At 41.2% G+C, this 13,834-nt stretch overlaps 1 protein-coding gene across 1 annotated transcript in view; it reads left to right on the plus strand.

Moving 5' to 3' along the window:
- Positions 1-13,834, plus strand: part of MRPS5 (mitochondrial ribosomal protein S5) — a 404,252-nt gene that overhangs the window by 273,803 nt on the left and 116,615 nt on the right. The window contains exon 3 of the mRNA XM_053712599.1: positions 4,035-4,125. Coding sequence (XP_053568574.1) covers positions 4,035-4,125 — 91 coding nt within the window. The remainder of the gene's footprint in view (positions 1-4,034; positions 4,126-13,834) is intronic.

The raw sequence follows: 13,834 nt of genomic DNA on the forward strand, positions 1-13,834 counted from the left end.
AGCTCTTAAGCTGGCCAATACCTTTATCTGCGATGCTAACATGCAGATAATTAAATTTGGAGATGTCTAGTTTCACTGTTCTAGCTCGCAGATCTCTGTGGTTAAAATCCTAGTCGGCTGATGTAACTTCAAAAGCCAAGCTTTTGTCTTTACCTTATAAAGGTAAAACATTGTTTGGGCCTGGTCTGGCAGAAATTATTTCAGAAATTACGGGTGGAAAGGGTTATTTCCTTCCTCAAGACAAGAAGAATAGACCTAAGAGTCACCAGATTTCTAATTTTTGCTCCTTTCGTAACTTTAAAGGACTGAAGTCTTCCTCTTCTTCTTCCAAACCAGAGCAATCCAAGACCTCTTGGAGGTCCAGTCAGCCATGGAATAAAGAGAAGCAAAAGAAGTATTCCACTGATTCTAAATTAGCATGAAGGGTCCGCCCCCGATCCAACTTTGGATCAGGTGGGGGGCAGGCTTTCTTGTTTTCAGCAAGCTTGGATAAGAGATGTCTCAAATCGGGGGCTGTGAACATAGTATCCCAGGGTTACAGAATAGGATTCAAGTCTTGCCTGCCAAGGGGCAGATTTCTCCTATCAAGACTATCCACAAACCAAGTAAAGAGGGAGGCCTTCTTAAATTGCGTAGATAACCTATCCTCCCTGGGTGTTATTGTTCCAGTTCCTGTAGAGGAATAGGGACAAGGATTCTATTTAAATATCTGTGTGGTTCCCAAAAAGGAGGGAACTTTCCATCCCATTCTAAACCTAAAGTGCCTCAACAAATTCCTCAGGGTTCCATCCTTCAAGATGGAAACTATTCATTCCATTGATTCAGGAGGGTCAGTTCATGATGACCATAGACCTGAAGGACGCGTATCTATATGTTCCCATTCACAGGGATCATCACCAGTTTCAAAGGTTTGCCTTTCTGGGCAAGCATTGCCAGCTTGTTGCTCTTCCGTTCGGTCTTGCTACGGCTCCCAGAATATTTACAAAGGTTCTGGGGGCTCTCTTGGCTGTGGTCAAATGCCAGGGAATTGCAGTAGCGCCTTACCTGGACGACATCTTGGTTCAGGCATCATCTTTTCAGCTAGCAAAATCTCATACAGAGATGTTATCTTTTCTACGTTCCCACGGATGGAAAGTGAATCTGGAAAACAGTTCCCTTTTTCCGGCTACAAGGGTGTGTTTTTTTAGGGACAATCATATATTCCCTTCACATGAAGATTGAGGCTTCTTGCCTTTCTCTCCAGTCTGCTATTCGTCCATCTGTGGATTAATGCATGGAGGTGATTGGTCTGATGGTTGCTTCCATGAACATCATTTCCTTTGCTTGGTTCCATCTTAGACCTCTGCAACTATGCAGAATCCCCTAACAAGAGACTCTCTCTCATGGTGGATTTTACAAGAACATCTGTCTCGGGGCACTTGCTTCCTGAGACCTTCCTGGGTGATTGTGACTACAGACACCAGCCTGTTAGGCTGGGGAGCAGTTTGGGGTTCACTAAAAGCTCAGGGCCTGTGGACTCGGGAGGAGTCTTCTCTTCCCATAAACATCTTGGAGCTGATAGCAATCTTCAATGCCTTGACAACTTGGCCTCAATTATCTTTAGTCCGGTCTATCAGATTCCATTCAGACGACATCACCTCAGTGGCTTACATCAACCACCAGGGAGGAACTCTGAGTTCCTTGGCTATGAAGAAGGTGACTCGCATTCTGCAGTGGGTCGGAAGCTCACTATTGTCTCCTGTCTGCTATCCATATTCCAGGGGTGGTCAACTGGGAGGCGGATTTTCTGAGCAGACGGACCTTTCCTCCCTGGGAGTTGGCTCAAAGATAACCTTTTGGTGGGGGGGTTCCGGAGTTGAATCTGATTGCATCTCGTCAAACCTCCAAGCTCCCAAAGTACATTTCAAGGTCAAGAGATCCTCAGGCTGCTTTGATAGACGCTCTTGCTGTTCCTTGGATCTTTTCTCCGTTTGCTCTCCTTTCAGGAGTCATTGCTCGTATCAAACAGGAGAGAGCATCGGTAATTCTAATAGCTCCAGCATGGCCTGATTAGCGGATTTGGTGAAGGATCTGATTAGCGGATTTGGTGAAGATGTCATCTCTTCCACTTTGGAGGTTACCTCTGAGGGAGGACCTTCTAATTCAGGGTCTATTCCTCCATCCAAATCTGAATTCTCTGAAGCTGACTGCTTGGAGATTGAACGCCTAGTGTTGTCTAGATGTGGTTTTTCTGAGGCGGTCATTGATACCATGCTTCAGGCTTGTAAACCTGTTACTCGCAAGATTTACCATAAGGTATGGCATAAATACCTTTATTGGTGTGAATCTAAGGGGTTCTCATGGAGCCGGGTAAGGATTCCCCGCATTTTATCTTTTCTACAGGATGGCATGGAGAAAGGTTTGTCAGTCTTTAGATTTCTGCACTGTCTATTCTTTTACACAAACGTCTGGCAGATGTTCAAGCTTTTGTTCAGGCCCTGGTCAGAATCAGGCCTGTGTTTAAACTTGTTGCTCCTCCTTGGAGCCTTAACCTTGTTCTTAAAGTTTTGCAACAGGTTCTGTTTGAGCCAATGCATTTTGTTGATATTAAATTGTTATCTTAGAAGGTTTTGTTCCTTCTCACTATTTCTTCCGCTCGCAGAGTTTCTGAGCTTTTGGCTCTGCAGTGTGATTACCTTATTTTTCATGCGGACAAGGCAGTCCTTCATACTAAGTTGGGTTTTCTCCCAAGGTTGTATCGGATAGAAATATCAGAAAGCAAATTTTTGTTCCTTCCTTTTGTCCCAATACTTCTTCCCAGAAGGAACGTCTATTACATAACTTGGATGTGGTGCATGTTCTAAAATTTTATCTTCAAGCTACTAAAGATATTAGACAATTGTCTGCCCTTTTTGTTGTTTTCTCTGGTAAGCGTAAGGGTCAGAAGGTCACTTCTACTACTCTGTCACTCTGGTTGAAAAGTGTTATCTGTTTAGCTTATGAGACAGCTGGACAGCAGCCGCCTGAGAGAATTACGGCTCATTCCACCAGGGCTGTCTCTTCTTCCTAGGCTTTCAAAAATGAAGCTTCTGTGGAGCAAATTTGCAAGGCGGCAACATGGTCCTCTTTGCATACATTTTCCAAATTCTACAATTTTTGATACTTTTGCTTTGGCTGTGGCCTCTTTTGGGAGAAAGGTTCTTCAAGCGGTGGTGCCTTCTGTTTAGGTACGCCTGCCTTGTTCTCCCTCCGTTTTCATTCTGTGTCCTCTAGCTTGGGTATTGGTTCCCACTAGTAATTGACTTTGCTGGAGTGCTCTTTGCCTACTCCTGCTGGCCAGGAGTTGAATATCCCACTAGTTATTGGATTGAAGTCATGGACTCTCCATACCCGGAAAGAAATTTATCAGGTAAGCATAATTTTTTTTTTTTTTTTTTTTTTTTTTTTTTTTTTTACCATATAGGTCTTCAAAAAATATATAAATATGGACAAAATACGTATGTGTATATTTTAATAAACTGGTGCCAAAATGAGCCGCAGACGGCAACCATTGTTACTATTCATTCTACTAATAACGAAAACCAAAATTTACATATCATAACATATCTAGTGCTTACACTCTATGAAATTCTGAAACATTTGAGGTTACATTAATAGGTCCTAGGTAAGGAGCTTCCTCTCTAGGCAGTTACACCTAGAGTAAAGGCATCCTAAGGGGAAGGTGCAGAGGTTAAACTTTTTTTTTTTTAACTCATCTAGTTCTATATGCATCTGTCACTCAAATCTCATGTTTTATTTTACCAAGAGAATAAAATGAATTTGATAATAGAAGTAAATTGGACATTTTTTACACGTTGTATGCTACACCTGAATCATGAATTTGAGTTTCATGTCTCTTTGTTTTAAAAATGTTTATAAGCTTATATGTTGTTCTATAGCAAGAAATGTCTTGTAATTACAAGGTGTTTACTGCCTTTTAATTTAATAAAGTCTTTTCTTTTTCTGTTATGAGTTAATAGCTTCAATTTCATAAGGCCTTTTTTTTATCATTTTAGGTGAAAAATGTTTTTAATATGACAGCCAAGGAAGGAAGAAAAAAATCTGTTAGTGCCTTGGTGGTTGTCGGTAACGGCAACGGAGTAGCAGGTTAGTGTTTCCTGTTTTACACTCTGTTTTATAGATTTTGTTTCCTCAATCAGTGCATAAGTAATTCATTTGTATAATGCCCACTTTCCTTACTCAAGAAACTACAGAAATACTAATCAGTTCCCTCATTTTATCACCCATTGACCATTGCAAACTTCTACTAAATGACCTTCTTAAATCCTGCCTCTCTTCCTTCCAATCTATCATAAATGTTTCACCTAACTTGCCAATCCTTGTCAGCTACCCTTCTCTGCCAGATCCTAAATTGGCTGCCCATACACTTTGGACTTCACTTTAAAGTATTAACCCTAACCTACAAATCTCCGAACAGCTCTTTAGGGCAGGCCCCCTCCTCTGCCTTTATCCAGCACTTCAAAATTTGCAGCACTATTCTAATAAATAATGATAAATGATCATTGGTTTATAGTGAGATTCCAATACACGTAGAAGAAGTGTCGCCATAATAGCAACCTTTTTTCTATATTTAATATTTATTTTTAAAAATGCTGACCATGACTGTAAAATACTGGCTCACTTGCAATTTTTATTCTTTAGTGCTGATCTTCACACTTCGCTTTACTGTGATCTCATCAGATTTCACTGAAATCTTGTGAGATTTAATAGTAAACTTCCTTAAATGGATGAGGCAAACAAACATGACTGTACCTGATGCATACTCCAATCTCTTGCAAGTCCCAGGGCTTGCATCCTGATTGGCTGCTTAAAGTGCTGCTTAAAGTGCCAGAAATCATGTTGAGATCTGTGCATATCCTAAAAGGGATAATTACGTAAAAATAGTTTGCATAAAAAAAGTTTAACAATTGCTGGCAAGTATTTTTAAATTAGTTTAAAAATGAAGCAAAATTAGTTACATAACCATGCTATCTGGAGTAGTCTGACCCCCTCCCCCCTTAAGTGTTTAGCATCAGAAACACAGGCATTGTATTTCAACTGAGTTCACAGCAGCTTATTTGCTTCTAGGTATGCTCCAGCCGATAATAAGTGTTAAAATCTTGCATTCTACCAAACAAAGTTGGATATAGAAACAGCAGTAGAAGGAATTATGTGGGGGGAGTTAGAGCTGTACAATTCAGAAACTTAAAACAAAGGGTTAATGGCGAGGCACTGCATAATAAATTTTCAGGTAAAATAATTAACCCCTTAACCACCGACAACGTGCAGGGTAAGTTTCCGCATGCCCATATCTATGGTGCTGGCTCATTTATATCTCCCAAGTGAAATACTTTTAAGGTACTGTCTGTGTTTTGTCAACCAGGGCCCGTCAGGCGTGGGATCGCCTGATTCAGTTTGGCCTTTTGGGGAAGCTTTGGCCTCTGAGGCTTCAGGGGTCCCAACCTCGTGGCCGGGGTCGCCTTTCGATTCATCGAGGGATAATTTTTCCTTCCATTATAGGTTAGCACGTCTTCGTATCCTACTAAGACATGTTTTGGCAGTGCTGGAGGATTCCAGTCCTAGTGGGCCGAGGGATCCTTGGCCTTAGATGCCGGATGGCAAGCTGGGTTAGACGTTTGGGGATGAAGCTAATCTCCTTGACGTCTCTGTTTTTCTTTCTTTCTTTTATGTATCAGTTCCAGTTCTGAGCTTGGGTGAATAGGACCTCTAATCGGCTGGTCCTGTTGACGTACCCATTCTCCTTGGGCATTCACCCGTGTGTGCTGCCTTACTTTTATTTTGATCCAGATAGGATGTATTTGATTTGTTTTTAATAAACTCACGTCGGATATAATTTCCATTTTAGGAACATTCTTTCTCTGGAATTGATACTTGCAATTATGTGGTCGTGTGGGCACTTCCTCTGAAGTTGCGCACTTTTGATTAGGAACAAAGTTATGTTTTTAGTTCATATGATCAAACCTTCGGGTCAATTTTTCTTGGACCTTAGACAGTTCTGGAGTGTTCTTGTACCAGGCAGGTACTGGTCGGGTGCTATCTGCTGTTCCTTGGGTTCATGTCACCCTTGTGGTGCTGATTATCCTGTCGGATTCTGAATGTCACTTTGGCCTATTAATATGGACTCTGGGCTCGGATCCTACTACGAAGTACGGAGGCCTAGTGCGTAGATCCAATGCTTCTTGAAGGAAGGTTGTGAGCTCCGACTTTAGTTGGTCTTTTTCTTTCAATTTGCTTGGGATACGTGACCGACCTTTTAAGATATCATTGTGGTTTCTAAGAGTCCCTGGGGACTCTGAACCGTAATTTCACATTCCTTTACGGTTTGGAGATGTGTATAACCTTGGGAGGTCTTGTATAACATGAGTTTTTTAGACTCTTGGGTTTGAGGCTGTTGCTGGTACTCTACGTCTTGGGTCTTTAGATGATGGAAGGCTTGGTCTTAGGTGCGCCCCTAACCATAGGAGGTTGCTTACGGGTTCCTCAGGCGGTTAGATCTTGCGATCGTCCAATTCTCGAGGACTCTGGCTAAGGACCATGTCTCTTGCCTGGAAAGGGCATGGGCGGTTCAGTTTAACCTTAGGGTTTGGATCTCCCGCTTGTTCCTTTGAGAGATAATAGCTGCTTGAGGCTTAAGTTTGAGGTCTCTTTCACAGGTCCCTGCTTGTCTTCGGGGGCATCTCATGCTACCCGGTAGACTTTCAGTTGTATCAACTGGGCTGCCGATTTAAACCGAAGGTCTTGCCTCTATTGTTAGGGTGGTTACCGTTTATTTTCTTCCTCTTCTCCTCACCTAGGGTGGGGGATGGGTGCTTGCATTGCTCTCCTCGATTTGGAGGTACCATAGTATCCGTGAAGGCCTGTGGGTCCTTGTTTTTCTCGCATCGGAGGGTCTTTTCCCTTCTTGCGTACTCATCATGGAGCTGGATTCTGGTGTTAGTATGCTGTGGGTCAGAATACTTCCTTCCCCTTGGGAGTGTTCCTTCCTTATGGAAGGCAACCGTGTAGGGGTCCTGGGCCCTGAGCACAAAGTTCCTGTCATGGCTCATGATAGCATGCCAGTTTTTAAGTAGCGGTCAGAGCTCTACTCTGGGGTTGATCGTAGATCTATCCTTTTTCTCCCATAGGTCGCGGCAGAGTTTTGATACTTCCTGTCTTAGGTCTTTAACTAGCCTTTGGGCTGGGACCATTACCTTGGAGTGAAGGTCAGGGATCGGTTTGCTCTATGCAGTGTTGACCGTGTTCTTTTATGGAGTCTGTTCTCCCCTTTGGTGCGGGGGTCTCTTGATGTCCATCTCTCTACTAGTGGCGTCTGCTGCTGATGAGGTCCCACGATGGCTTAGGGTTAGCTTTGCAACCTGGACTTTGGTCAATGGGAGTTCTTGTTTCTTTCATGTAATTAGCAAGAGTCCATGAGCTAGTGACGTATGGGATATACATTCCTACCAGGAGGGGCAAAGTTTCCCAAACCTCAAAATGCCTATAAATACACCCCTCACCACACCCACAATTCAGTTTTTACAAACTTTGCCTCCGATGGAGGTGGTGAAGTAAGTTTGTGCTAGATTCTACGTTGATATGCGCTCCGCAGCAAGTTGGAGCCCGGTTTTCCTCTCAGCGTGCAGTGAATGTCAGAGGGATGTGAAGAGAGTATTGCCTATTTGAATGCAGTGATCTCCTTCTACGGGGTCTATTTCATAGGTTCCCTGTTATCGGTCGTAGAGATTCATCTCTTACCTCCCTTTTCAGATCGACGATATACTCTTATATATACCATTACCTCTGCTGATTCTCGTTTCAGTACTGGTTTGGCTTTCTACAAACATGTAGATGAGTGTCCTGGGGTAAGTAAATCTTATTTTCTGTGACACTCTAAGCTATGGTTGGGCACTTTGTTTATAAAGTTCTAAATATATGTATTCAAACATTTATTTGCCTTGACTCAGAATGTTCAACTTTCCTTATTTTTCAGACAGTCAGTTTCATATTTGGGATAATGCACTTGAATTAATCATTTTTTTCTTACCTTCAAAAATTTGACTCTTTTTTCCCTGTGGGCTGTTAGGCTCGCGGGGGCTGAAAATACTTCATTTTATTGCGTCATTCTTGGCGCAGACTTTTTTGGCGCAAAAAATTCTTTTCCGTTTCCGGCGTCATACGTGTCGCCGGAACTTGCGTCATTTTTTGACGTTATTTTGCGCCAAAAATGTCGGCGTTCCGGATGTGGCGTCATTTTTGGCGCCAAAAGCATTTAGGCGCCAAATAATGTGGGCGTCTGATTTGGCGCTAAAAAATATGGGCGTCGCTTTTGTCTCCACATTATTTCAGTCTCTTTTTTTCATTGCTTCTGGTTGCTAGAAGCTTGTTCTTTGGCATTTTTTCCCATTCCTGAAACTGTCATTTAAGGAATTTGATCAATTTTGCTTTATATGTTGTTTTTTCTCTTACATATTGCAAGATGTCTCACGTTGCATCTGAGTCAGAAGATACTACAGGAAAATCGCTGTCTAGTGCTGGATCTACCAAAGCTAAGTGTATCTGCTGTAAACTTTTGGTAGCTATTCCTCCGGCTGTTGTTTGTATTAATTGTCATGACAAACTTGTTAATGCAGATAATATTTCCTTTAGTAAAGTACCATTGCCTGTTGCAGTTCCTTCAACATCTAAGGTGCAGAATGTTCCTGATAACATAAGAGATTTTGTTTCTGAATCCATAAAGAAGGTTATGTCTGTTATTTCTCCTTCTAGTAAACGTAAAAAATCTTTTAAAACTTCTCTCCCTACAGATGAATTTTTAAATGAACATCATCATTCTGATTCTGATGACTCTTCTGGTTCAGAGGATTCTGTCTCAGAGATTGATGCTGATAAATCTTCATATTTATTTAAAATGGAATTTATTCGTTCTTTACTTAAAGAAGTACTAATTGCTTTAGAAATAGAGGATTCTGGTCCTCTTAATACTAATTCTAAACGTTTAGATAAGGTATTTAAATCTCCTGTAGTTATTCCAGAAGTTTTTCCTGTTCCTAATGCTATTTCTGCAGTAATTTCCAAAGAATGGGATAAATTGGGTAATTCATTTACTCCTTCTAAACGTTTTAAGCAATTATATCCTGTGCCGTCTGACAGATTAGAATTTTGGGACAAAATCCCTAAAGTTGATGGGGCTATTTCTACCCTTGCTAAACGTACTACTATTCCTACGTCAGATGGTACTTCGTTTAAGGATCCTTTAGATAGGAAAATTGAATCCTTTCTAAGAAAAGCTTATCTGTGTTCAGGTAATCTTCTTAGACCTGCTATATCATTGGCTGATGTTGCTGCAGCTTCAACTTTTTGGTTGGAAACCTTAGCGCAACAAGTAACAGATCATGATTCTCATGATATTATTATTCTTCTTCAGCATGCTAATAATTTTATCTGTGATGCCATTTTTGATATTATCAGAGTTGATGTCAGGTTTATGTCTCTAGTTATTTTAGCTAGAAGAGCTTTATGGCTTAAGACTTGGAATGCTGATATGGCTTCTAAATCAACTCTACTTTCCATTTCTTTCCAGGGTAACAAATTATTTGGTTCTCAGTTGGATTCTATTATCTCAACTGTTACTGGTGGGAAAGGAACTTTTTTACCACAGGATAAAAAATCTAAGGGTAAAAACAGGGCTAATAATCGTTTTCGTTCCTTTCGTTTCAACAAAGAACAAAAGCCTAATCCTTCATCCTCAGGAGCAGTTTCAGTTTGGAAACCATCTCCGGTCTGGAATAAATCCAAGCCTGCTAGAAAGGCAAAGCCTGCTTCTAAGTCCACATGAAGGTGCGGCCCTCATTCCAGCTCAGCTGGTAGGGGGCAGGTTACGTTTTTTCAAAGAAATTTGGATCAATTCTGTTCACAATCTTTGGATTCAGAACATTGTTTCAGAAGGGTACAGAATTGGTTTCAAGATGAGACCTCCTGCAAAGAGATTTTTTCTTTCCCGTGTCCCAGTAAATCCAGTGAAAGCTCAAGCATTTCTGAATTGTGTTTCAGATCTAGAGTTGGCTGGAGTAATTATGCCAGTTCCAGTTCCGGAACAGGGGATGGGGTTTTATTCAAATCTCTTCATTGTACCAAAGAAGGAGAATTCCTTCAGACCAGTTCTGGATCTAAAAATATTGAATCGTTATGTAAGGATACCAACGTTCAAGATGGTAACTGTAAGGACTATCTTGCCTTTTGTTCAGCAAGGGCATTATATGTCCACAATAGATTTACAGGAAGCATATCTGCATATTCCGATTCATCCAGATCATTATCAGTTCCTGAAATTCTCTTTTCTGGACAAGCATTACCAGTTTGTGGCTCTGCCGTTTGGCCTAGCTACAGCTCCAAGAATTTTTACAAAGGTTCTCGGTGCCCTTCTGTCTGTAATCAGAGAACAGGGTATTGTGGTATTTCCTTATTTGGACGATATCTTGGTACTTGCTCAGTCTTTACATTTAGCAGAATCTCATACGAATCGACTTGTGTTGTTTCTTCAAGATCATGGTTGGAGGATCAATTTACCAAAAAGTTAATTGATTCCTCAGACAAGGGTAACTTTTCTGGGTTTCCAGATAGATTCAGTGTCCATGACTCTGTCTTTAACAGACAAGAGACGTCTAAAATTGATTTCAGCTTGTCGAAACCTTCAGTCACAATCATTCCCTTCGGTAGCCTTATGCATGGAAATTCTAGGTCTTATGACTGCTGCATCGGACGCGATCCCCTTTGCTCGTTTTCACATGCGACCTCTTCAGCTCTGTATGCTGAATCAATGGTGCAAGGATTACACAAAGATATCTCAATTAATATCTTTAAAACCGATTGTTCGACATTCTCTAACGTGGTGGACAGATCACCATCGTTTAATTCAGGGGGCTTCTTTTGTGCTTCCGACCTGGACTGTAATTTCAACAGATGCAAGTCTCACAGGTTGGGGAGCTGTGTGGGGATCTCTGACGGCACAAGGAGTTTGGGAATCTCAGGAGGTGAGATTACCGATCAATATTTTGGAACTCCGTGCAATTTTCAGAGCTCTTCAGTTTTGTCCTCTTCTGAAGAGAGAATCGTTCATTTGTTTTCAGACAGACAATGTCACAACTGTGGCATACATCAATCATCAAGGAGGGACTCACAGGCTATGAAAGAAGTATCTCGAATTTTGGTTTGGGTGGAATCCAGCTTCTGTCTAATCTCTGCGGTTCATATCCCAGTTATAGACAATTGGGAAGCGGATTATCTCAGTCGCCAAACGTTGCATCCGGGCGAATGGTCTCTTCACCCAGAGGTATTTCTTCAGATTGTTCAAATGTGGGAACTTCCAGAAATAGATCTGATGGCGTCTCATCTAAACAAGAAACTTCCCAGGTATCTGTCCAGATCCCGGGATCCTCAGGCGGAGGCAGTGGATGCATTATCACTTCCTTGGAAGTATCATCCTGCTTATATCTTTCCGCCTCTAGTTCTTCTTCCAAGAGTAATCTCCAAGATTCTGAAGGAATGCTCGTTTGTTCTGCTGGTAGCTCCGGCATGGCCTCACAGGTTTTGGTATGCGGATCTTGTCCGGATGGCCTCTTGCCAACCGTGGACTCTTCCGTTAAGACCAGACCTTCTGTCACAAGGTCCTTTTTTCCATCAGGATCTGAAATCCTTAAATTTAAAGGTATGGAGATTGAACGCTTGATTCTTGGTCAAAGAGGTTTCTCTGACTCTGTGATTAATACTATGTTACAGGCTCGTAAATCTGTATCTAGAGAGATATATTATAGAGTCTGGAAGACTTATATTTCTTGGTGTCTTTCTCATCATTTTTCTTGGCATTCTTTTAGAATACCGAGAATTTTACAGTTTCTTCAGGATGGTTTAGATAAGGGTTTGTCCGCAAGTTCCTTGAAAGGTCAAATCTCTGCTCTTTCTGTTCTTTTTCACAGAAAGATTGCTATTCTTCCTGATATTCATTGTTTTGTACAAGCTTTGGTTCGTATAAAACCTGTCATTAAGTCAATTTCTCCTCCTTGGAGTTTGAATTTGGTTCTGGGAGCTCTTCAAGCTCCTCCGTTTGAACCTATGCATTCATTGGACATTAAATTACTTTCTTGGAAAGTTTTGTTCCTTTTGGCCATCTCTTCTGCCAGAAGAGTTTCTGAATTATCTGCTCTTGTGAGTCTCCTTTTCTGATTTTTCATCAGGATAAGGCGGTGTTGCGAACTTCTTTTGAATTTTTACCTAAAGTTGTGAATTCCAACAACATTAGTAGAGAAATTGTGGTTCCTTCATTATGTCCTAATCCTAAGAATTCTAAGGAGAAATCGTTGCATTCTTTGGATGTTGTTAGAGCTTTGAAATATTATGTTGAAGCTACTAAGTCTTTCCGAAAGACTTCTAGTCTATTTGTTATTTTTTCCGGTGCTAGAAAAGGCCAGAAAGCTTCTGCCATTTCTTTGGCATCTTGGTTGAAATCTTTAATTCATCTTGCCTATGTTGAGTCGGGTAAAACTCCGCCTCAGAGGATTACATCTCATTCTACTAGGTCAGTTTCTACTTCCTGGGCGTTTAGGAATGAAGCTTCGGTTGATCAGATTTGCAAAGCAGCAACTTGGTCCTCTTTGCTACTTTTACTAAATTCTACCATTTTGATGTATTTTCTTCTTCTGAAGCAGTTTTTGGTAGAAAAGTACTTCAGGCAGCGGTTTCAGTTTGAATCTTCTGCTTATGTTTTTCATTAAACTTTATTTTGGGTGTGGATTATTTTCAGCAGGAATTGGCTGTCTTTATTTTATCCCTCCCTCTCTAGTGACTCTTGTGTGGAAAGATCCACATCTTGGGTAATCATTATCCCATACGTCACTAGCTCATGGACTCTTGCTAATTACATGAAAGAAAACATAATTTATGTAAGAACTTACCTGATAAATTCATTTCTCCAACATAGGTGTGTCCGGTCCACGGCGTCATCCTTACTTGTGGGATATTCTCTTCCCCAACAGGAAATGGCAAAGAGCCCAGCAAAGCTGGTCACATGATCCCTCCTAGGCTCCGCCTACCCCAGTCATTCTCTTTGCCGTTGTACAGGCAACATCTCCACGGAGATGGCTTAGAGTTTTTTAGTGTTTAACTGTAGTTTTTATTATTCAATCAAGAGTTTGTTTTTTTGAAATAGTGCTGGTATGTACTATTTACTCAGAAACAGAAAAGAGATGAAGATTTCTGTTTGTATGAGGAAAATGATTTTAGCAACCGTCACTAAAATCCATGGCTGTTCCACACAGGACTGTTGAGAGCAATTAACTTCAGTTGGGGGAACAGTGTGCAGTCTCTTGCTGCTTGAGGTATGACACATTCTAACAAGACGATGTAATGCTGGAAGCTGTCATTTTCCCTATGGGATCCGGTAAGCCATATTTATTACGATCGTAAATAAGGGCTTCACAAGGGCTTATTAAAACTGTAGACTTTTTCTGGGCTAAATCGATTCATTATTAACACATATTTAGCCTTGAGGAATCATTTTATCTGGGTATTTTGATATAATAATATCGGCAGGCACTGTTTTAGACACCTTATTCTTAGGGGCTTTCCCAAAGCATAAGCAGAGCCTCATTTTCGCGCCGGTGTGGCGCACTTGTTTTTGAGAGGCATGGCATGCAGTCGCATGTGAGAGGAGCTCTGATACTTAGAAAAGACTTTCTGAAGGCGTCATTTGGTATCGTATTCCCCTTTGGGCTTGGTTGGGTCTCAGCAAAGCAGATACCAGGGACTGTAAAGGGGTTAAAGT

This window comes from Bombina bombina, chromosome 4 (assembly GCF_027579735.1).
Source record: "Bombina bombina isolate aBomBom1 chromosome 4, aBomBom1.pri, whole genome shotgun sequence".
Lineage (NCBI taxonomy): Eukaryota > Metazoa > Chordata > Amphibia > Anura > Bombinatoridae > Bombina > Bombina bombina.